Source organism: Fukomys damarensis, unplaced genomic scaffold (genome assembly GCF_012274545.1).
Source record: "Fukomys damarensis isolate Sample0158 unplaced genomic scaffold, DMR_v1.0_HiC HiC_scaffold_17, whole genome shotgun sequence".
Taxonomy (NCBI): domain Eukaryota; kingdom Metazoa; phylum Chordata; class Mammalia; order Rodentia; family Bathyergidae; genus Fukomys; species Fukomys damarensis.
This window is the reverse complement of record NW_022900929.1, coordinates 24,590,198-24,612,921: the sequence shown is the minus strand read 5'-3', so window position 1 is coordinate 24,612,921 and position 22,724 is coordinate 24,590,198. Positions and strand designations below refer to the sequence as shown.

Sequence of the window (22,724 nt, the reverse complement as noted above, 5' to 3'; positions counted from 1 at the left end):
TGCTGGGCCTTGCAGAGCAGGAGAGGGGTGAGATGTCCTAGCTGCTAGCCCTGACCCTACCTCTGTAGCAAGGCTGCTGCTCTGGGACAGCAGAGGGCGCCCTGGCCCTTGTCCACAATTTAGCAACATGCCCCCAAAGCTTCCTGCAGAACAGCATCACATAGGCCTGCTGTTGGCCAGGCCCTCGAAGTACAGCTGTTGACCAGGCTGAGTGCCCAGGAGGAGGCTAAAAACTCATCAGCCATCACCAGGCAAACTGGTAATGTTCCCTACAGCTCCCAGTTGGGGGCATCAGAGAGGTTTCCAAAGAAGGCAGAGTCAAGATGGGGCTTTAGGGACAGCGAGACTCTGAGCCCAGAACTAGGGGTTCTCAGTAGAGTACCTGCAGCAGCAGAGGCAGAGGTGGGGACAGTAGCCAGTGCATCTTTCACCCCCCAAAATTGCTCCAAAGTCAAGCAAAAGTTTCTGAGGGTTGACCACCAGCTCAGAGCTGCTGCTGCCTTCTGTCCCTTGGACTTTAACAAGACCTCAGGAATATGGGGTCTCAGACCAAAATCCACCTCTCTTCTCAGCCCAGAAGGTCAGGACTGGACTGGCCAGGGTCTGGAACAGACCCACAGGAAGGATGGTCAGATGGGGGTGACAAGGACCCTGGCGGGCACTCTGAGCCCCTATGCTCTGGGGAGACGTAGAGCCTGGACACACGAGGTGCTCAGAGCCTGGGATGTTACATGTCATGGACATGAAGGTCCCCAGGAATGTGGCTGGAATCTTCATGGGGCCCTCGTCCTGCCCCAGCTCAGGAAGGGGCTGCCAAGTTTGGGCCTGTCCTCCACTCTTTTCCTTATTTGGACCTCCAGGTGATAAGGCTGTGACATAAAGGGGGCCTGGTGACAAGAGGGTGCAGCCAGGCCACTGCAAAGAGGATGGTGAGTGCTGGTGTCCAGGCACTGGGAGGGACAGAGTTTCTGTGCCTGCACTGGGCCCAGGGAGTGTCCCCAGGGATGGAGAGAGGACCTTCACCTGGGCTGTCCTAGGAGTTTGGGGTGGGGAGAGAAAAATTTGGGGAGCTGTGGGGGGAACCTGCCACTGTTGGTATTTCAGGCCAGCAGGAAGGCTGGGACGCGGGGCAAGGCTGCCACCAAGCAGGCCCAGCGAGGCTCTTCCAATGTCTTCTCCATGTTTGAGCAAGCCCAGATCCAGGAGTTCAAAGAAGTGAGTGCCCCCACCACAGTCCCCACTTGTCTGGGCGCCCTCTTCTCTGTTGTTCGGTGTTCCTAGTCCTGGTCCTCCAGCTCCCACCTGAAGGCCCTCTCCTCACAGGCCTTCAGCTGCATCGACCAGAACCGGGACGGTATCATCTGCAAATCGGACCTGAGGGAGACCTACTCCCAGCTAGGTGAGCACTCCTCCCTGGCCCGCCCTGCCCTGGCCAGGGACCTGCGAGGAGGACCCGCCCTCTGCCATCACTCCCCCTCTTCCTGCCTGAGCCCACCACAGTGGGGAAGCTGGGGAGGGCAGCCCAGCCCTGCTCTGGGACACCAGGGTCCCCATGCTCCTCGCCACTCCTCACAGGGAAGGTGAGCATCCCTGAGGAGGAGCTGGATGCCATGCTGCAGGAAGGGAAGGGCCCCATCAACTTCACCGTCTTCCTCACGCTCTTTGGGGAGAAGCTCAATGGTGAGCCCGGGACAGCCCTGGCCCCCTTGGCAGACAGCAGGCCTGAACCCTGCAGTAAATCCCACTGTGAGCCCCACAGGAACCCCACAAGAACCCCACACAAAACCAATAGGAGCCCTGCCTAAGCCTCACAGCAACCCCTTGAACCCTACATGAGCCCTATCTGAACCCCACGTGAAGCTTACCTGCACCCCACCAGGCCCCACTGGACCTTGTCTGGAGCCTGCCTGGCCACAGCCCACCTAGAGAACATGTGTCTACCCCTGGTCTCCCAGGGCTGTCCCCTCCCAGATCCATCTCCCAGTCAGCCTCACCCCTCCTCAGGATGACACCTGTTCCCAGCACCCCTCACACTTCTCCTGGGTCACAGACAGCTCCCCATGTATCTGGTCCTCCTGGGCAGGCCTGGGGGCTGGGACAAGCATGTTCACCTGCCTGCCTCGGCCTCCCAGGGACAGACCCTGAGGAAGCCATCCTGAGTGCCTTCCGCATGTTTGACCCCAGCGGCCAGGGGGTGGTGAACAAGGATGAGTAAGTATGATCCCCACCCCCACCCCACCACGCCAAGGCCACTTCGGGGACACAGAGGGCGGAGAGGCCACCTGGGTGGGTTGTTCTTCAGGGGTGGCCAGCCTTTCCCTGGGCCATGGACATCCTCCCTCCCCACTTCCAGGTTCAAGCAGCTTCTCCTGACCCAAGCAGACAAGTTCTCTCCTGCTGAGGTGAGGCTTTTAGGCCCCATCAGCACCTGTCCCTGGCTTTCGTGGCCCTCCCTGCAGGGCACTGGAGAGGCCTGGTGACCCGCTGTCCCATGGGCGTACAGTCAGAGGGAGAAGACTGTGTGGGCCCAGAGGGAACAGGCTGTGTTGCAAGAGGGTCCCTAAGGGGACGGCGCATCTCTGCGCCAGCCTGGGCCCTTTGACCCCTAACCCCATGTGGGCCCAGTGCCCAGTCCACACAGCGCCAGCCAACTGAGGGACATTGATCCCCAGGTTTGGGTTTGGGTTTGGGGTGGAAGAGGCTGAGGCCCAGAGCATAGCCCGAGGCAGGATGCTGGTGGCCAGGCCACATCTCCAGTGTGGGGCCTCCGCAGGTGGAGCAGCTGTTCGCCCTGACACCTGTGGATCTGACGGGCAACATCGATTACAAATCCCTGTGCTACATCATCACCCATGGAGATGAGAAAGAGGAGTAGGGCCAGGCAGCCACCTCAATAAATGCTATTGCCTATTGAGAACTGCGGTGTTGTCTTGTCTGTGACAGAGGGGAGGGGACCGACGAGGGGCCCGGGGCCCTGCACAGGCCTCCCAGCAATAGTGACCAGCAAACAACACCCCTGGATTCACACCACAGGGCCCAGCAAATATGAACCATAATCATGCCCATATTCACACCACTGAGGTCCAGAGAGCTGAGCTCTTGGGGAAGGGAGAATGGCCTGTGTACCCACCCACCCCTCAAGGCCAGGGAGACACGGCCTGGCTGCTCCAGGCTGTGCATGGTGGTGTTCAGAGGAAAAACTAGAAATGCAAGGCGCCTCGTAAGAGGGTGCTACAGTCCAGGAGTGGTGGTCCCCTGAAGTGGGAGGGTCCTCATCTGCAGAAGCCAGGGGCTGTAGGGGAAGGTGATTCCCATCATGGCACTCCAGGAGCCACAGGGACCCCCCTCAGCACCTGAAGGACAGACAGACGCAGTGACAGTAGGGCCAAAGTAACCTGAGTTGCACAGTCTGCGTGCCCTCCTCCTCCAGCCTGGCTGCAGTTCTTGTGGCTTTGGAAGTGACAAGAGGAGAACAAGAAAAGTTGGCCTTCCCAGTCCCTTGCTGAGTCCTGGATAGGAGAGGCCTTTCTGCCTGGAGAGGTGTTTAGTGTGGATTTCTAGCCGGGACTTGGCAATTTAATTGCTAAGGTAAGACTTGAGACTCGAGTACTCCTGGCAGTTTCCATGGCTCCCAAATGACCAAGGACCACGCTCTGCCTGCATTTCCATCCCAAGCAGGCAGGGAGGGGCAGGGCGAGCAGATCCAGGAGCTGTCCTGATGCTGTCACAGATCTGCTTGTTCAACAAACAGCTTTCATAAGGTCTGGGAGGCCTCTCCGGGAAGGTGTGAGATCCCAGGTGTCTGGTTATCAACCAGACATTGTCTCCTGTCATTGTTTTTGAGCGATTGCACACCTCCGCAGTCGTGGGCACCGGCAGGATCCTTCTGCACATCCCCACTGTCTGCACAGTGGACCCAGCTGCACACTGCACTGGTTCTTCATGAATTAACAAGAAATGCAATCTTTGGCAGGTGTTCACTTTATTTTGTATCTGAGCCATGCTTTTTCTTTTAAAAAAAAATCACCTTTCACACTGCTGGTATAGTGACCTGCTACACATGGTCCTGTTTGCACCAACTCAGCTGGTATTGTGTTAGTTTGGAGTAAAGTAAGGGTAGAGCATGCGCACACACGCGTGCATGTGTGTGTGCGTGTGTGTGTGTTTGGGTAGGCATTTGGGTGTAATGTGGTATGTGGTGTGTGAATAGGGCGTGTTGTGTGTGGTGTATGGTGTGTTGTGGTACAGTGGTATGGTATGTGTTTATGTGACATTTTATGTGTGGTATGTGGTATATGGTATGTGTGGATGGTATGTAGGATGTGGTGAGGTGTATGTGTGTAGTATGCTGTGTGGGGTTTTTATGTGTGTTGTGTGTGGTATGTGTATGGTGTGTTTGGCGTGTGGTGTGTGTGTGGCGTGGTGTTTATTTGTGTGGGGTGTGAGTGTGTGAGACAAGAGAGAAACAGAGGGACTGAGAGCCCCCTGGAGGACAAGACCCCCCCACACTGAGTTCCTCTGGGGCACTCAGTCCTGTAGCCCCATGTGGCTGGTATGAATTGAGTTGTGGTGTAAAATCCACACCATATTTGGGAAATTTAGGACATAAAAGAATGTAAAATATCTATTTATAACATTCATTAGTTAGTTGTTGAAATGACAATATTTGTGGCCATTTTAGGTTAAAATAGGACTAAAATTAATTTTACTTGTCTTTTTTTCATTAAGTTTATTGGTACTTTTTAGGCATATAGTACAGTTACATTCATCGTTGGGATCTTGTACCTTTGCATGATGTATCTTGATTCTAATTTTTCCCCCATTCACCTCCCCTGCTTTCACCCCCTCCACCCTTCCCTATTCACAAAGACTGTTTCCATTCTTTTCCTTTTCTCACATTTTTTCTTTTCCCTTCTTTCCTTTCCCCTACCCTTCCCACTTCCCCACTTACTTCTTTTTACTCTGAATGTGGCTTGCACTTTTGGCCTTCATCTCTCGTGGGACGGTGCTGGGTGAGGCTACTGAGCTGTCTGTTTGTGTAGTTTCCTGGGATTTTGAGTGAGTGACGGATTCAGATTTTCCAGCTCTCCCACAGAAGCCCCACGGGAAGCTAGGCTCCCTGTGGCCTCTGCTCCTCTGACCCCACCCACAGCAGGGTGTGAGCAGAGATCATGGGAATCATTTGGGGGAGCCCAGCATTTGGCTTCAGGAAGCCCAAGACCTGTGTGTTTTCCAGCTGAGGATGTTGGAGGCAGCTCCTGAGGTGAACAGTTGGGTAGAGCCCTTGGGTGGAGGGGGCTCCCTGCGGTGATGCCCTACCAGGCCTGCAGGTCTCTGCTGTGAGCCTGTGACCAGGAAGCTGGGTACCTCCTTGGTCCATTTTTGCCCTTGATGAAAGAATTCCATCAAGACACACAGGCAGCTGTGCAGACCTCTGGGTAGAATTCACTATAAATTGGGTAGAAAGAGGCCTTCATTTGAGAAGAAAGGTAGTACCACAAAGAGGAAGCCTGGGTATCATGTTCTGCACACAAGAGTTACTCCTGGGTCCAGAAACTGTGGTGATTAGGATGATTTTCAGTGTTTTACTCCAAAGTAGCTTTGGAATTGCAAAATGTTTTCCTGTCCCTTCTAGTTGCCTACTCTCTGGGGATGTAGCTCAGTGGCACCGCACCTTCCCACCTTCTTGTTGTCCAGTGTTCCCTCAGGGATTTTAATCGTGTGAGAAATTTAGCAGAGAAATTTAGGAATGATAAATTCTTCTTTCAACCCAGGTCCCAGCCCAAGGGGACAGGGCCTTTAAAGAATGTACTCTTTTGGGCTGGGGATTTAGCTCAGTGGTTTCTCCGCCAGCCTTGCAAGTGCAAGGTCCTGAGTTCAATCCCTGGTAGCAAAAAAAAAAGAATGTATCCTTTCCTGTATCATTGGGCCATAGGCTATGGCTCTGATGACACCAGGCCTGGGTCTTTGGGTCTGAGACCTAACAAACAGTTAACTGTAACTGGCACAGAGTGCTATTCCGGACTCCCCTCTGTCTCTTGAACCCGCTAATGTGGAACTGCTCCCTAACACCTGCATGGTCCAAGCCGGAGTCCCCCTCACACTGCTGGTCACAAATACCCACTGGGAAATGACACAGAAATGCAGCAAGGCTCAGAGGCCCCCCAGCCTCAGACCATGCCTGAGATCGGGGTGGCTGGGAACAGCCCTCGTGTACACTTCTTCGACTCACCACCCGCACCCGTTTTTCCTGAAGGTCCCCACATGGAGCAGCACCAAGAGACTCCATGCAAACCCATCTCTTCCCATCCTACTGCCTGTGACCCTGCTCTGAGACCCCCTCTCCCCAGCCAAGGTCTCCCCTACTCCCCCAGAAGGCCTGCTGGGGCTGGACAGACCCAAGCCTCTTGCTCTCAGGCAGTGTCTAGGGTCTCCCTTCCTGCTCTGCCCCTGCCCAGCACCCCAGCAGACCAGACAGTGGGGTCCACAGAGGGGAAAATACAAATCAAAACAAGCAAAAGTTAAAAGTTGGTCTCACAGCAGTTTTGAATAGAAGGGGCGTTCCTGACACTGAAGAGGATAGGGTGGAAGAAGGATGGAAGGGATTGAACAAGGGGTACCCAGGCACCCTTCAACAGGAGAGAAATGTTCTGGATGCTATGGCACAGTGGGGTGACCAGAGATGTGACAATGTGCCATATGTTTCAAAACTGCTGGAAGAGGGCCAGAGATTTAGCTCAGTGGTGCCGCCTCCTGCCTCGCAAGTACAAGGTCCCGAGTTCAGTCCTTGGTACAAAAAAAAAAAAACTGCTGGAAGAAGGGACATCGAATGTTTTCACAATAATAAATGACAAATGTCTGGGGAGATAGATATATTTACCCTGATTGGGACATTGTAAAGTGTACATGGCCAGGGATGGTGGTGACATCTGTGATCCCAGCACTTTGAGAGGATGAAACAGGAAGATCTCAGGTTTGAGCCTAGCTAAGGCATTTAGTGACTTATTGAAACCTTGTTTCAAAATTTTAAAAAAAAAGGGCTAGGGGTATAGCTCAGTGGGAAGGCCCTGGGTTCATCCCCAGTACCACACACAAAATATACATGTTTGGAAACATCACAGGATACTCAATGAATATGTACAATTGTTATGTGTCTGTTGCAAATAACAGAACAGAAAGCCATTTGTAGTGCTTTACACCTGTAGTATCAGCTACTACGGAGAATCTCTTGAGTCCAGGAGTTCAAGAGCAGCATGGGCAACATAAAGACCTTATCTACCAACAGTGTTTGACTTTGGACAGGGGTGCCTGGGTTTCCCTGTCTGGAAGTAGGGTTAACAGTTAGTCTATTCATACACATAATCAAATAAAAACAGTCAGGCATGGTGGTGCACGCCTGTAATCCCAGCACTAGGGAGGCCGAGGCAGGAGGATCGCTGAGTTCAAGACCAGCCTGGGCTACATAGTGAGTTCCAGGTCAGTCTCAACTACATAGTGAGACCCTGTCTCAAAAAAAAAAAAAAAAAGTCTGAATAAGTTCATTCTCCTGGGCTCAAAGAAAACAGACTTCCCCTCTTTTCTAGAGCCTTTCCTTTAGAAATTCTGTAATTGTAGGTTCTTTCTCCATCTTTTTATGTAGATCTGTTTAGAAGCCAGACAAGCCTCTTGCCAGTCTTCCAGCCCAGGAATATTTTTCCACGGAGCCTGGGTGCCCCCTTTGCTGGAAATGTCATCCCTATGGGAGACAGCGTCCTTATCTGCCGGTTTCCGGGGAGATGGGAGTCTGTCTTCAGCAGGCGCCTGGCTGCAGTTGAAAACGCACTTTCAGTCCTAAAGATAAACGTTTATTTTCTCCTTCGGATAAAGACAACTAGCAAAGCCAGATGCCCTCTCCCCGGGGAGGTGGAAGGTGTGGCAGAACCTCTCCCTGTGGCTTCCTGGTCCTGTTTCTCTGGGGATACCCAGGATCGGGTCTGCTGTCCTTGCAGTCTCTTAGCGGGGCTGCCTGGAAGGAGTACCGCGCTGTGTTCAATGCTTATTCGATAATTAAACTGTTTTCTTTCCTGTCTACTTTTGTGGGAAGGGTTCCTGGTTTGGCAGGAGATTGGGGTTTTTTTGTCTCACCAACATGGCCTGATGTTTCATCCCCTCAAGAGCCTTGCAGGGGGGGCGGTCTAGGCTGGGGGCAATGTGACCAGCCAGCTGCTCCTCAGCTCCCCTGGGCCTCAGGACAGCCAGGTCTGGACCCTGTGGTGCTGCCGCTTCTGATCCTATCCGGAACCCTTTAACCCTGATCTGCCCCCACCCTCCACCCTGCACATTGTTTAGAGAACTCACGCCTCGCTCACGCCTCGGATAAGGTTCAAGACAGGCTTAGCTCTTGCCCTGGCATGAGGGATATGTGACCCCGCGTGCTTCTCTGGTGACTCTGGGCAGGGAAAGCCTCACAATGCCAGGGCTGACTGTGCCTGCAGCCCCACAGCCCATCCGCCCACCTGCCCTCATCCAGACCCTCCCATACGTGGAGGCCTGGCCTGGGAGGCTGTGGCCGAAGGTAAAGGAACAGGCCTCCCCCCTATACGACTGTGTGCCCAGGTGACTTCCACTCGGGCTGCCCTTGGATTAGGCAGCGTTCACAGAGCCCCTTCCTCTTCCTCTCCCACACTTACCATGCAGCTGAGATCTGCGCATGCCCGATGCCCTTTCTCCCCAGCACAGGGGGCTCTGAGGCTGTGCCTGGCCCAGGGATAGATTCCTTCCAACCCCACTCTACCATCCCACCCTAACCCACAGGAAGAGAGCAAGCGCCCTCTGGCGGAAGCAGCTGCCCTTTGTTTACTGTGGAGCCTAATCCGGACAGGGTGACTGTTATCCCCACTTCCAGATAGACAAACTGAGGCACGGTGTGGTCAAGAAGCTTGGCCAACATCTCGCACAGCCCAGAGGGGGCAGGGTTGAGTTCGAACCCGCGCAGATGTTTGTGCAGAATCAGCCCAGAGAAGACTGCCCAGCAGGGCTCCGGAGAGCTGGGTGGGGCTCCCTCTCTGGGAGGGTGAGCCAGCCACACAGTCCTCGCATTGGAGCCTTGGGGGACCCACCAATGCCGGGGCTTTAAATGGAGACCTCTCTTATGTGGATTAAGGGTCACTCCCAGCTGAGCTGAGTCACTGTGGTTCTGGCCATGGAAGACCACCTGAAGATTGTTGCCAAAATGCCAGGAAAGGAGAATGGGTGGGGAAAAGTGCACGCAGCTGATTTCCCTTGCAAGGGCCCTACTCCAGCGTCCTGCTAGGTCTTTGCTGCTCTGCAGTTCTATGGGGGCTGCGGGAGACTCCAAACAAGGTCTCTCCTCCCAACGGCCTCCTACCCTGGGAGGAGCTCCGGTCTGCACCTTCCCTTGGGCATCATCTCTGGGCTCACTCTTGGTGCACCCTTGGGCCTTCGGCACCAGCCCTTGGGCTTTCCCGCTCAGACCTTCAGTCTTCCATCGTGGATTCCTGACTTCTGTTATGGACTCACGGGGGACAGTGCCGTGAGCTCCAGGGCTTCACCTGGATTCTTCAGATCTCCAGCCCAACGACAGATCCCTTACACTCTTCTGTGTTTGACTTTTGGGTGATTACAAAATAATCCTATAAATTGTGTCCTGTATGAAATGTATTCCCTTGCAAACCCTGACTACAACATTTTATCAGCACCTCCCTCATCCTTTTTTTTCAGTACTGGAGAATTGCACCCAGGGGCTCTACCACCCAGCTACATTCCCAGCCCCAGTCCTTTTTAAATTTTTTATTTTGAGACAAGGTCTTATTAAGTTGCCCAGTCTGGTCTTGAATTTGCAATCTTGCCTCAGCCTCCCAGAGTGCTGGGAATATAGGTTTCTGTCACCACACCTGTCTTCCAGCCTCCTCTTTTGAGGTTAGCCTACAGCAAGCTGATTTTAGTTTAGAATCACAAGCACATCCACAGGCCTGGGCCATGCAGCACCTGAGAGCAGTGGATTGGGAGGGGGGCACCTCAGACAGTCTCCCCCCTGGTGGCAGAGCCCTGGAACCCTTAACCTAAGCCTGAGTGACTACCAACAGGATCCAGTATATCACTCAGTGGATCTGCTTCTCCCTGAACCCCTGCTTGGCCCATGGCTGTTGAGACCAGGATAAAGACCACAAGGACCGAGGCCTGGCCCTCAGCCCTCCCCCAAGGCTGACACATGGGTGGGAGGCTGCAATGGACCTGATGACCACAGCCAATGGCTATAGCCAAGCTCAGGAAAGGAGAGGCAAGGGCCGCCTGGTCAGACACAGCATTATAAGGAATAAGGAACCACTGTTGTTTTGAGCCGGTAAGATTCCACACACCTTGTCCTACACACATGAAGTAAGTTGATCAATTTACCCATGATCTAATAAGGGTGAACAGTAGCACTGACAAACCTTAGGAAAGATTAAGTCTCAGCACTCAGGAGGCTGAGGCACACATAGTGAGTTCAAGACCAGTTTAAGTGAGGCCAATTACAAAAAAAAAAAAAAAAGATTAACAAAAATTGAGGTTCTAGACCAGGGATTTAGTTCAGTGGCACCATGCCTGCTTTGCAAGCACAAGCAAGTTCCTGAGTTCAATCCCGGGTGCTGAAAAAAAAAATCAAGTTCTTTTTCTCACTGTGACTTTTGATTACAGGGTCTCTCTGACAGCTGACTGCTCACGGGCACCTTAGGCCTCAGGGTTCTCTAGCTGGTTACCCAGACCACACTGAGCAGAGGACAAAGCCCTCACCCCACCCCCTGCTTTGCTGCCATGGCCACAGATAAGCGTCCTCCCCAAGGCCTTCCATCCCCTGCTCCTCTTATGGAAAACAGACTCAGGGACTCTTATTAAAGCACAAGGCTGACTTTATTCAGCACTAAGGTGTGGGTATGGGGCCAAACAATGGGATTCTGCAGTGGGGAGAGGGATTGGGCTCCACTCTGAATACAGAGAGAGCAAGCAGGATTTATAGCCAAGGAGCAGGGTGGAGAGGGGGATTCTGGGAACACTGGCCTCCCAAAATTCTTTCAGAAGACAGGCCAGGGTGTACAGACACCACGGCTGGGGCGGAGATGGGGAGCCTGATCCTCAGGGGAAGGCGTCTGCTGAACTGAGCAGGTTGTTGGCTAAAACCAGAGACACAGAAGTGTATCATGGGCCTCAAGAAGACCCAGGACCTGATTGCTGGTCAGCCCAGCAAAGGATTTTTATCCTCAGCTTGTGTGGGTTTCAGGCCCAAATATGGGTCACCTCGTCCAGGAAGCTACCCCTCACATCTGTCAGTGTCCCTCTTAGAACACACTCAATTCATCATGGTTTCCCATGAACTCCACAGGGCCCTGAATGTATTTGTCACCTCTGTCCTGGAACATCTAACAACTGAAATTCTATATAAATCTATAAAAAGTAAAGAGTGAATCATGTTGGGTGTGGTGGTGCATTCCTGTAATCCTAGCACTCTGGGAGGCTGAGGCAGGAGGATTTTGATTTCAAGTCCAGCCTGGGCAATTTAGTGACTTAGCAAGCAAGACCCTTTCTCAAAATGCAAATTTTTTAAAAGGCTGAGGAGGCAGCTCAGTGCATTCCCCAGTACCAAAAGAGAGAGAGGGGGCTGGGAGCTGAGTCCCCCAGTTGTCCCCTGCATCAGGTTATGCCTGAGATTTCTCTCTGGGCAGCAAAGGCCAGGGCTGAGGGACATGCCCTGCCAACCAAGGCTAGCACAGAGAAGGACATGTGTTGGGCACCGGGGGGGGGGGCGCTTGTGTGTGTAATGCCCATATGTGCTCAGGGTCCTGCAGCAGGGACCTCTTGCTGGCCTCTGTCCCACCATCCATACCCCTGAGGCCCACACTCTGCCCTGGCTGCCCCTTCCTTTCCAGACACACACCCATCTCTCCCACTCCAGGCGTCTGGAGCAGCCTCCGACCTTCCCTCTGCCACCTGACCTCAGCATCGGAAGGGCCACTGAAGCCACACAGCCCCAAAATAGAACCTTATCTCCCCTCTTGCCTCTCTGCATTACCTCAGCCTCCTTCCTCAACCCTGGGACTCTGGACTTCCTCTGCCTCTCTCCACCCCCAGATTCCACAGCCTAAGCCCCCTGAGTGTCCAGGACTGCTCATCAGAAACACCCACCCCTGCCTGCTACATGGTAGTATGGGTATCAGGAATCCATCATAGCTGCCCCAGGAGAAAAAGAAGCCCAAGAGAATGAGAGTAACCCAAGAAGTAGGCACACAGAGAAGCTCAGGTGCAGGGGCCTGGCCAGGCAGCCCCAGAGAGTTGTGGATTCTGGTGCTCCATAGTCTTACAGTTCTGCTTTAGTCTTGCCTATTTTTCTCCACCCCTCACCTTCTGGTGAGAAGCAAAGGTTACAGATAGCTGGAGTTGGACATATCTCTTTCTCTAAGCCAGTGAGGCTCTGTTAAGTTTTCCTTGTGATAGTTTTGTTTGTGGTTTATTTTAGACAAGGTCTTGCTGTCACAGAATACTGACCTTACAGGTGTGTACCACCATGCTGAGCTTATTACCCGTGTTTATAGCACACAACTCACAATAGCTAAATCTTGGAAGTGGGCTGTACGTCCATCAATAGATGAGAGAGTAAAGAAAATGTGATGTTCACACACAAGGGGTACTACTCTGCCATAAAGAAGAATAAACTTGAGTCATTTGGAGGAATCTTAAGACCATAATTTTAGGGAAAATAAATCAGATATGTAAGCACAGATATCAAATGGTTTCTTTTAGATGAGAAATTCAAAGTATATAAAAAATGTAAAGGGCGAAAGAAAAGGCAGATAATAAGAAACAGGGAGATAGATCTTTTGCAAATGGAAAGGAGACCAAGAGATGGAGGGAAAAAGGGATGAAAAGAGAATTGAGATATATGATGTCCATGTGTCAACTTCCCACAAACAATGTGACCATTATGTACCGCAAACATGGACTAAGAAAAAAATAAAAGTTGAAAAAAAAAGTTTAAAAAGAACAGGATGCTCTGGTATATTTCAAAATGGCCATCTTGAACCACATCCCAATGCTGGAAATATGCATAAAAAGGGTTTCTTTTTCACAGTAACAACCTGGTGGGGCTTTGGGGTTAAAACTCAGGAAAGTATGGGGGTCTCCCTGAGACAGGGATTCCATGAAGTTTTGAACTCGCTGGCTCATTTGTTGTGAGCCTCCAGCGATTTTCAATCGAGGTTCAATTCTCCTACCCTAGTAGCGGCTCCCACTGCGGACTTCTGCTCTGCTGCACTGTGGTTTCCTGTCCCTTGCTGTTTGCAGGGACAGCTGTTTGCCCTGAGATCTCAATTCTTTAACAGACCTAAGAAAGGCTGCTGAGTTTTAGTTCATTCCGCTTTTTTCTCATTGTGAGGATGGAGTGGTGTATTAGTTTCATTGTTGTGATAAAATACGTGACGCCAACAGCTGAAGGGAGGAGAGAAGTATTTTGGTTCGTGGTTTTAGAGTTTCCGTCTATGGCTGGCCGGTTCTTTTGTTTTTTCCCTTGAAGTGAGGCAGGAGCAGGTGGCAGAGCAAAGTGAAAACACCACTGCAAGAGCTTTTATAGCTGAAGCAGGAAACAGTGAGGACTCCTACACATAAGTGTAACACGAAAATGAGAGCAAAAGGGGGCTTTTATTGAGGCCAGCGGCTCAGCGAGTGACATGTCAGTTTTGAGAGCCTAGAAGTTTGTGCTTCCTTATATACCTCTTTCTACATCTACGGAGCTTAATCCCACTGGACTTTCCCTGGGAATAGAGCAAGCAGGATTTACACAAAGCAGAGCAGGGGAGAGGCGGAGAGCAAAGAATTCTGGCAGGACTTTCTGAGTCCCTTACGCTCCTTTGGTGACAGATTACAGAAGTTGTCATGGCTACTCAGGTACATGTACAAAGAGCATAGTTACCTAGTTAACCCACAGTTGCCTGATAACACAGGTAACTCGTAGTTGTCCAATTCCTCGTGGAGGGGTGGTCTCCTGTCATAGCCATATGCACTCCTTGTGCACACGAGAAAAGGATTTAGGAAACAAATGCACTAACGGAAGCCAGAAAAAGAACCATAGCGCCAGTCGAAGTACGGGGAAGGGCTCTCCGCTCGGTTAGAAAAGCTACGAATCAGTGAGGGGAACGAGTACCAACCCTGGGGACACCGCAGATGGGAGCGTGGCGTGGCGCCCACGCGAGGGCCCTCTGGACAAGAGCGCCCCGCTCGGCTGCCTTCGGCAGAGCAACGCCCCTTTTGGGGACCGCCGCTTCTCCTTCAGACGCGATCCTCTCACGCTACTGTCAGTCACTTTCGGGGGCTGCTCTTCGGGGACAGCAGACAGGCACAGAGACCTCCTCGTCCGGGACTAACCCAAGCAGCTAGGAACAGCCCCTCAAGTACCCAGGAACACCCGAGCCAAATGGCACAAGCCGCGGCTCGTACGCATGCGCATGGTACCACCTAACCCTGCCCTGCATTGCACCGGGAACCGGGGGCGTAGTTCCATGTCCAGGGGCGGGGCGCGCGGAGATCGGCGGGATGTGGCACGCCGTGATGGACGCAGCGGAGCGGGCGACGATTGGTGAAGTGAAACGAGGGTGGGGCGGACGCGCGGGGATTGGTGGGAGGCAGCGATGGGCGGGCTGAACGCGCGGGGATTGGCGGGATGCGGCGCGCTACGAGGTAAGGTCTTGGCAAGCGGGTTGGCGTGGGGCTGCTGGCTGGGTTGAGGGGTCCCGGGCCTTGGGCTCGGGTCTCGGGTCGTGTTCCGCACGGCCACGTGGACCCGAGGTTGAGGGGCTGGCTGTGGATGGAGCTGACGCCCGCCGCGTGCTGCGGGGCACCAGTGGGCCGCTACCAGCATCGTGCGAGTTTGGCCGAGTTAATTCACATTCGCCCTAAGGGCTAAGGTAGAGCCCCCGTTCTCGACGGGGTGGGGGGGCTGCCCAGTAGAGACAGGGCACGAGCAAGCTGCGAGAGCTTGAGCTTTCTCATAACTGATCAGAAAACGTAAAAAGGAGCGGTTTCGACTATATGAAGAACATTGAGATAGTCTTTGTACCTTTCTTCCAAATCCTGCATCCTGCAGATGCAGGTCATTGGGCTACGTATGGGACGATGCGGTTCTAGGTAGTAAATAACTCCAGGAATAACCAAAAATCTCGTTCCTGAAATTTATGATCTAGTTGAAGAAGCAAATTTAAAATGCAAATGCTGTAAACATCTGTATCATTGGAGAAGCACACAGGCACTGGGGCAAGTCGCAGCAGTAAAGGAGGTGGGGCAGAGGTGAGTTTTGAGTAGAGGGAAGGGGAAGAGCCAGAGAGCTCTGGATCAGTTTGGGAGCGCAGAGGCTGCCGCTGTGGGAGGTACAGTGTGGTATCCTGGGCAGATCAAGAATTCTGTTTGGGATGGGCTAAATTTGAGATCCTGGCCATCCAGGTGTAAATATGAAGCAGGCAGTGGGCATCTGAGTTTGGGATTTGGAGAGTGTGCTAAGTGGAAGAAACACTCCCAGCTTTCCTCTAATACCCATCTGGTTTAGGGTTCGGGGTTCTAGGGTGATTCATCTGTTTCCGGACACAGCAGCTCCAGGGGCTGCTGTGTCTGTCACTCTTCTTTCCTGGAGCCCTTTGGGTTTGAAGTGGCAGGTTGTCTGAGACACCAGGAGAGCTGCTTCCTTAGCTTTGGACAGGGGTGACAGGAATGTGTTTGTGTCTTTCCAGTGACCCTGCTCAGCCTGGACACAGCCATCTGGACAGCAGGTTAAGAGTACAGCCATGTTTTCTGAGCAGGCTGCGCAGCGGGCCCACACTCTGCTGTCCCCACCATCAGCCAGCAATGCCACTTTCGCCCGGGTACCTGTGGCAGCTTACACCAACTCCTCACAGCCCTTCCGCCTGGGGGAGCGCAGCTTCAACCGGCAGTACGCCCACATCTATGCCACTCGCCTCATCCAGATGAGACCCTTCCTAGTGAGCCGGGCCCGGCAGCACTGGGGTGAGTAGGTTGGGGCCTGTTTCCCCCTTCAGCCCAGAACTCAGAACTTTTCTCTGATCTACCCCGCTTCCCCGCCGTCTTAGGAAAATTAGCCTCTTTATCCCCCAATTTCTTCATAAGGTAATAATGAGAAGTTAACCTGTGGATTACTTTTTAAAGTTAGGTTCCGTTCAGAGGCTGGTCTGAGTTCTAACAGTGACGGTGAATATTTCATTGGTGGAGGGAAATTTTTTATCTTTGGTACAAACCATGCAGCTATTTGCCTACACTGCCCCTAGAGAGCACCTCCGCACAGCAGGCTTAGCACCAAGAGCCAAGGTTGCAGTCTTGAGGGCCCCTCTGTTATCGATGTCCTTTTCCTCCTGGCCTCTGTGTTTGGTGGCTGTGAATCTTCTGCCCTTTTAGAGCTCATTCTTGCTCTCACGCTCCCACCCTTTCCTATGAAGTGGTGTCTCTCCCCTATTTTTTCCTTGATGATTGCTCCTGCAACTAGATTGCTTTGGATGGTAAAACAGGACCCCCACTACAACCACTTTTGAATTTTGGTGACACTGAATTGTCTCATTCTTATGATATACATAAGAGTGGCTTTCCATGTAGTTTTCAGATTCATTTTGTTATGTTTTTAAATGGAGGCTTTTGTAGGTGAGACCCTGCCTTACTCATTGACCCCAGCACCAGGCCTGTGTGCAGATGGGAACCTCTGGGGCTTGGGGAGATGCTGCCCTCTGGCCACCCCACCCCGAGCCACGGGGTCCTGAGTCACTGGGTCAGATGCTTCTAGGTCACAGAACACTGAGCCCATTAGTCTCCTAGCCAGACCGACCAAATCGTTTAGGGTATTTTCTGTTTTCTTTACGTCAGTCAAAAGTGCTATTTACTTCTCCCCTGTAGAATGGCAATGGGCTCCTTCCTCCAGCAGCTTTCCAGGAGACTTTTCTTCACTTTCCTTTAAGGCTTTAGGGGCACCCTCTCTGGTTAACTGCTGCTTGGGCCAAGTATCAAGTCTTCCCTTTTTTTTTTAATGTTTTTTTTCAGACAGGGTTCCACTATGTAGTTCAGGCTGGCCTTGAACTCAATATGCAGTTCAGGCTGACCTCAAACCTGTGGTGATCCTCCTGCCTCAGCCTCCTTGGGGTTATGGTAGGTATGTTCCACAATACCTGGCCAGTCCCACCTTTTTTGCGGGGAGGTACCGGGGATTGAACTCAGGTCCTTGTGCTTGCGAGGCAGGCGGCAGAACCACTGAGCTAAATCTCCGGCCCCAGTTCCACCTTTTAAAGGCCTTATGGAAGCCATATTCTCTTCCAGTGACCGCAGTTGCTGACAGAGCTCCCCAGGGAGCAAGGGTAGGCCTTTGTGTCTGGTTTCCCTGTTTGTGCCCATGCTCTGCCCAGTGCTCAAGGCCCCCACGTTTGGATCCCTAAGCCTCTTTCCTCAGCAGGGTGGTAATATCTTACCTTGGCATGTTGTCAGGTTTGGCTGAGTTGTATTTATGGAATTTACAGGTAAGAGCATGTATTAGTCCATTTTCTGTTAGAGTAGCAAAGTGCCTGAGGCTGGGTACTTTATGCGTGTAGAACAGAGGTTTATGTAGCTCATAGTTCTGGAAATTCAAGGGCCTAGCACTGGCTTCAGCTTCACACACAGGGACTTCATGGCAGATGACATGAATGTTTGCAAGACGGAGAGATCATGTCACCAAACGAAGCCAGAGAGCAGTCCTGTGGCTGGGCTCACTGTCATAGCAGAGCTGCCTTAACCTCCTCCAAGGCAGCTCCCCCAGGAAGTGCAGGACCTCACACAAGGTCCCATACCTCTCAGGCCACCACACAATAACTTTGTGGGGACAGACTGCATCCAAAGCACAACAGAGCCATGGATGGGAGTCTGTTTTCAGAGGATGAAGCTTTTGGTGGGGTCAAGGGCTGGAGTGGAAGATTTCAGACTCTTAAGGAAAGTATTATCCCATGCATATTATTAGATCATAGTGCAATGACATTTGAATCAGTGGCAAAAGAAACTACAAAAACTCCATAGGTAGATGGAAATTAAATAACAAAATAACCAATGGGTCACAGAAGACATTAAAGAAGAAATCATACCATTTCTGTAATTAAATAGTAATGACAATATAACATATTGTAACTTATGGGATGCAATGAAACCTGTCCTCTGAGGGAAATTTATAGTGGTGAATTCCCCTATCAGGAAAACAGTGTGGGCTAAAAAGTACAACCTAATGTTCTTTTGTGTTTTTTTGTTTTTTTGTTTGTTTGTTTTTGGTACCGGGGATTGCTCAGGTCCTTGTGCTTGCGAGGCAGGCGGCAGAACCACTGAGCTAAATCTCCGGCCCCAGTTCCACCTTTTAAAGGCCTTATGGAAGCCATATTCTCTTCCAGTGACCGCAGTTGCTGACAGAGCTCCCCAGGGAGCAAGGGTAGGCCTTTGTGTCTGGTTTCCCTGTTTGTGCCCATGCTCTGCCCAGTGCTCAAGGCCCCCACGTTTGGATCCCTAAGCCTCTTTCCTCAGCAGGGTGGTAATATCTTACCTTGGCATGTTGTCAGGTTTGGCTGAGTTGTATTTATGGAATTTACAGGTAAGAGCATGTATTAGTCCATTTTCTGTTAGAGTAGCAAAGTGCCTGAGGCTGGGTACTTTATGCGTGTAGAACAGAGGTTTATGTAGCTCATAGTTCTGGAAATTCAAGGGCCTAGCACTGGCTTCAGCTTCACACACAGGGACTTCATGGCAGATGACATGAATGTTTGCAAGACGGAGAGATCATGTCACCAAACGAAGCCAGAGAGCAGTCCTGTGGCTGGGCTCACTGTCATAGCAGAGCTGCCTTAACCTCCTCCAAGGCAGCTCCCCCAGGAAGTGCAGGACCTCACACAAGGTCCCATACCTCTCAGGCCACCACACAATAACTTTGTGGGGACAGACTGCATCCAAAGCACAACAGAGCCATGGATGGGAGTCTGTTTTCAGAGGATGAAGCTTTTGGTGGGGTCAAGGGCTGGAGTGGAAGATTTCAGACTCTTAAGGAAAGTGTGATTTTGGTAGGGGAGAGCGGTGGGACAGCTCTTTCCACAGATGTCTGCTATCATCTCGGTAGAAATGAAGTAGGACTTTACAGTCTTTTCCTCCACTGCAGGTTTTCCTAAAAACCTTCGAACTGGGTGACTCGGGACAATAGACAACACATTCCCTCAGTTCTGGGGGCCAGAATTCTGAAATCAGTGTCAGCAGGGCTCAGGGGAGGATCCTTTCTGCCTCTCCCGGTGCTGGTGGCTTCACACATTCCTGGTTGTGGCCACAGCACGCAGCCCTGCCCCATCTTCACACAGCCTCCCCTCCTTATGCCTGTCCCTATGAAGGCTGCAGCATCCAGGGCCCACCAGGCCCAGAGTGCCTATCCCCTGTAGGGGCCCTGCTTACTTGATCTCCCTCCCATGAGGCTCTGTAAGTGGCCTGTGGTGCGGAGCTGGCAGGATCTCCATGGGTCTCACCAGCGTGGCCATGGGGTCATCTCTGAGTCTGTGCCCCTTGTGCCTAGGTGGTGGTGTTGGGGTTAAGAAGCTGTGTGAGCTGCAACCAGGGGAAAAGTGCTGTGTGGTGGGCACGCTGTTCAAGGCCATGCCGCTCCAGCCCTCCATCCTGCGAGAGATTAGCGAGGAGGTGAGACCCTCTGGACCCCGGGGCTGGGGTGGGCTTCTGCCTGTGGGGACATGGAGTGGGACCAGAGGGACAGCAGCTGTGGGGCCATCTCCTGACATAGGAGCCTGGTGGCCCTGCCTGAGGCCACCTCCCAGCTCTGCCTTCCAGCACAACCTGCTGCCCCAGCCATCGCGGAGCAAGTACATCCACCCAGATGATGAGCTGATCCTGGAAGATGAACTGCAGCGCATCAAGTTGAAGGGCTCCGTTGACGTCTCGACGCTGGTCACAGGTGGGCAGCCCAGTGGGAGTTGGTGGGTATGGTGGGAGTGTGTACGTGGGGGTGCTAGGGGAGCCCCGAGGAGGCAATAGGGGCTGAGCTGTGTGTGAGGTTGGCACACTCAGGTTTGTGGGGTGGCAGTGTGGGGCGGGGCAGGGTGTCACTGATGGGTAAGATGTGTCCCCTGGCTCATCCAGAGGCAGTGACCTCAAGACATGGGCTTCAGTGTGAGTCCTCACTTGACTTCACTGGCACGGCCGAGGGGCCTGAGAGGAGGTGGGAACACCTGGCCACCCCACAGGGCCTGACCCTGCCAACCCCCAGGGACGGTGCTGGCAGTGTTGGGCTCTGTGAGAGATGACGGGAAGTTCCTGGTGGAGGACTACTGCTTTGCTGACCTTGCTCCACAGAAGCCCGCAGCCCCCCTTGACACAGACAGGTGAGGAGCCCATTCAGGACTGGGGGGCTCAGGACCCAGGCTGGTGTGGGGCTCAGGGCACCTCCCTCTTAGTGCCTCTCAGGAACTCCTACCACTCTGCAGGTTTGTGCTGCTGGTGTCTGGGCTGGGCCTGGGCGGAGGTGGTGGTGAGAGCCTGCTGGGCACCCAGCTGCTGGTGGACGTGGTGACGGGGCAGCTCGGGGACGAAGGGGAACAGTGCAGCGCCGCCCACGTCTCACGCGTCATCCTGGCCGGCAACCTCCTCAGCCCCAGCACCCAGAGCAGGGACTCCATCAACAAGGTAGTGCCAGCCACACCACCACAATCCTGTGCCTAGGGCTGTGGGATGATTCCATAGCTCCCCTGCTCAGGACTGGGGACCCTGATGGCCTCTGGGCTTCCACCCGCAGGCTAAGTACCTCACCAAGAAAACCCAGGCAGCCAGTGTGGAGGCAGTCAAGATGCTGGACGAGATCCTCCTGCAGCTGAGTGTGAGCAGCCTTGGGGAGGGAGGGATGGCAGAGACCCCCCCCCAGCTGCAGAGCTGCCCTCTGAGTGCTCCCTGCCCTGTGCCCTCTAGGCCTCGGTGCCCGTGGACGTGATGCCAGGTGAATTCGACCCAACCAACTACACGCTTCCCCAGCAGCCCCTGCACCCATGCATGCTCCCCCTGGCCACCGCCTACTCTACCCTGCAGCTGGTCACCAACCCTTACCAAGCCACTATCGACGGGGTCAGGTAGCTGGCATGGGGTGGCAGTGGGGGAAGAACAGCCCCACAGGATCCTGGTGAACCCAGGCTGGCCTTGTGGTTGAGCACAAGTGGCGGCCTTCAGGCCAAAGATTAGCAGAACCTTGCCTTGCAGGTTCCTGGGGACATCGGGACAGAATGTGAGCGACATTTTCCGGTATAGCAGCATGGAAGACCATTTAGAGATCCTAGAGTGGACCCTACGGGTCCGTCACATCAGCCCCACAGCCCCTGACACCCTAGGTAAGGGCCAGGAAGGAGTCGGGGAGAAGCTGTTCTGAAGCCGCCCTGGAGTATTAACTCCATCTGTGGCCAAGGACTGCTTGAGCTGAAGACCATGGAGTGAGCCAGAAGCTGGGGCTGGGAATGCAGTCTGTGTCATCTCCACTCTGCCTCTTGGGTCGTGGGGCTGCCTGAGCCTTTGTCACAGCTGGGGCTATTGCTCACAGTGGTAGGAAACGGGAGGGAACCCTGGCCTGCAGGGCTCCATAACAAGTCCTGCTCAGCACAGCCCATTCTCCAGGCTGCTACCCCTTCTACAAGACCGACCCGTTCATCTGTCTCGAGTGCCCGCATGTCTATTTTTGTGGCAACACCCCTCGCTTTGACTCCAAGATCATCCGGGGTAAGTTTGGTTTGGGGGTCCCAGGCCTGAGTGATCAGGGGCAACTTACTCTCAGCTGGGGATAAGGCCCCCATGGGATGTACGGCGTGGGGTCTGCCTGGTGGCTGTTGTGTTTCTGTGAGGCCAACGTGGCTCTGAGCCCCTGCCTCTGTTGCCCACCCCGCTGTCTCTCCTGCTTGCTTTGGGGGCTTGGCTCTGAGGCCACCCAGAACCTAAGGTGGATCCCTATGGCTGCTTCCCAGGCCCTGAGGACCAGATGGTGCTGCTGGTGGCTGTTCCTGACTTTAGTGCCACACAGACCGCCTGCCTGGTAAACCTGCGCAGCCTGGCCTGCCAGCCCATCAGCTTTGCAGGCTTTGGGGCAGAGGACGACGAGCTGGAAGGCCTGGGGCTGGGCTCCTGATGCCTGCCTGAAGTGTAAGCCTTGTAAATAAAGTGTAAGGTTTGACTCCAGGACCGGTGTGGAAGATGACCCACAGTAGGGAAAGCCTGGGGCTGTGTGCGTCCTCTCCCTGAGCTGTCAGAACAATGCAGTCAGTGTCATGAGCGGGTTTTATTGATGTGACCTTGGTCCCCTCTCGCCTGTCCATTCCCAAGGCAGAGCAGGAGCCTCCACCTGGACTCTGGCCTATAGGTCCCTGTCACCTCTGTGCCCGGTGGGAGGCACCCAGGGCTCTGGTGCTGATGGCTATGTCTAGGGGTGCAGGCTTGGGGCTGCTGCTGTAGCTCAGAAGTCCCCGAAGTTCACCGTGTAGGTCTCCACTGTTGTGAAGGGGAGATCAAGGCCGGTGATTTCCTCTTCTTCTTCCTCTACTTCCTCCTCAGGCTCCAACTCAATCCCAAACTCAGTCCCCAGCTCTGTCACCACCTCTGTGTAGGTCTCGGTCTCATATTCCTCCCAGCCCTCTGTGGTATGGGGTAGAAGGTCCTCAGGTCCTTGTGTGGGGCCC

At 53.3% G+C, this 22,724-nt stretch overlaps 3 protein-coding genes across 3 annotated transcripts in view; 2 read left to right on the top strand and 1 right to left on the bottom strand.

Moving 5' to 3' along the window:
* The first annotated feature begins 858 nt into the window (after window positions 1–858).
* Window positions 859–2,875, top strand: Myl7 (myosin light chain 7). Its single transcript, XM_010624939.2, has 7 exons — window positions 859–929; window positions 1,105–1,215; window positions 1,324–1,399; window positions 1,576–1,680; window positions 2,133–2,211; window positions 2,354–2,402; window positions 2,774–2,875. The coding sequence occupies exons 1-7, from the start codon at window positions 927–929 to the stop codon at window positions 2,873–2,875; spliced, it is 525 nt and encodes a 174-aa protein (XP_010623241.2). The 5' UTR covers window positions 859–926.
* Window positions 2,876–14,639: 11,764 nt separating this feature from the next.
* On the top strand, window positions 14,640–22,216 carry Pold2 (DNA polymerase delta 2, accessory subunit). Its single transcript, XM_010624940.3, is given in 12 exon segments — window positions 14,640–14,703; window positions 15,747–15,780; window positions 15,782–16,020; window positions 19,580–19,701; window positions 19,849–19,972; window positions 20,285–20,399; window positions 20,502–20,700; window positions 20,810–20,890; window positions 20,980–21,137; window positions 21,265–21,392; window positions 21,673–21,774; window positions 22,017–22,216. Coding segments are annotated over 12 exon segments (1,512 nt in total). The 5' UTR covers window positions 14,640–14,654; the 3' UTR covers window positions 22,178–22,216.
* A 92-nt stretch (window positions 22,217–22,308) lies between these two features.
* The window catches only part of Aebp1 (AE binding protein 1), a gene marked incomplete at its 5' end in the record, with an annotated part of 7,675 nt that continues 7,259 nt past the window's right edge, over window positions 22,309–22,724 (bottom strand). The window contains one exon of the mRNA XM_033764917.1: window positions 22,309–22,724. This exon is cut by the window's right edge and continues 54 nt beyond it. Within this exon, the coding sequence (XP_033620808.1) occupies window positions 22,502–22,724 (223 nt within the window).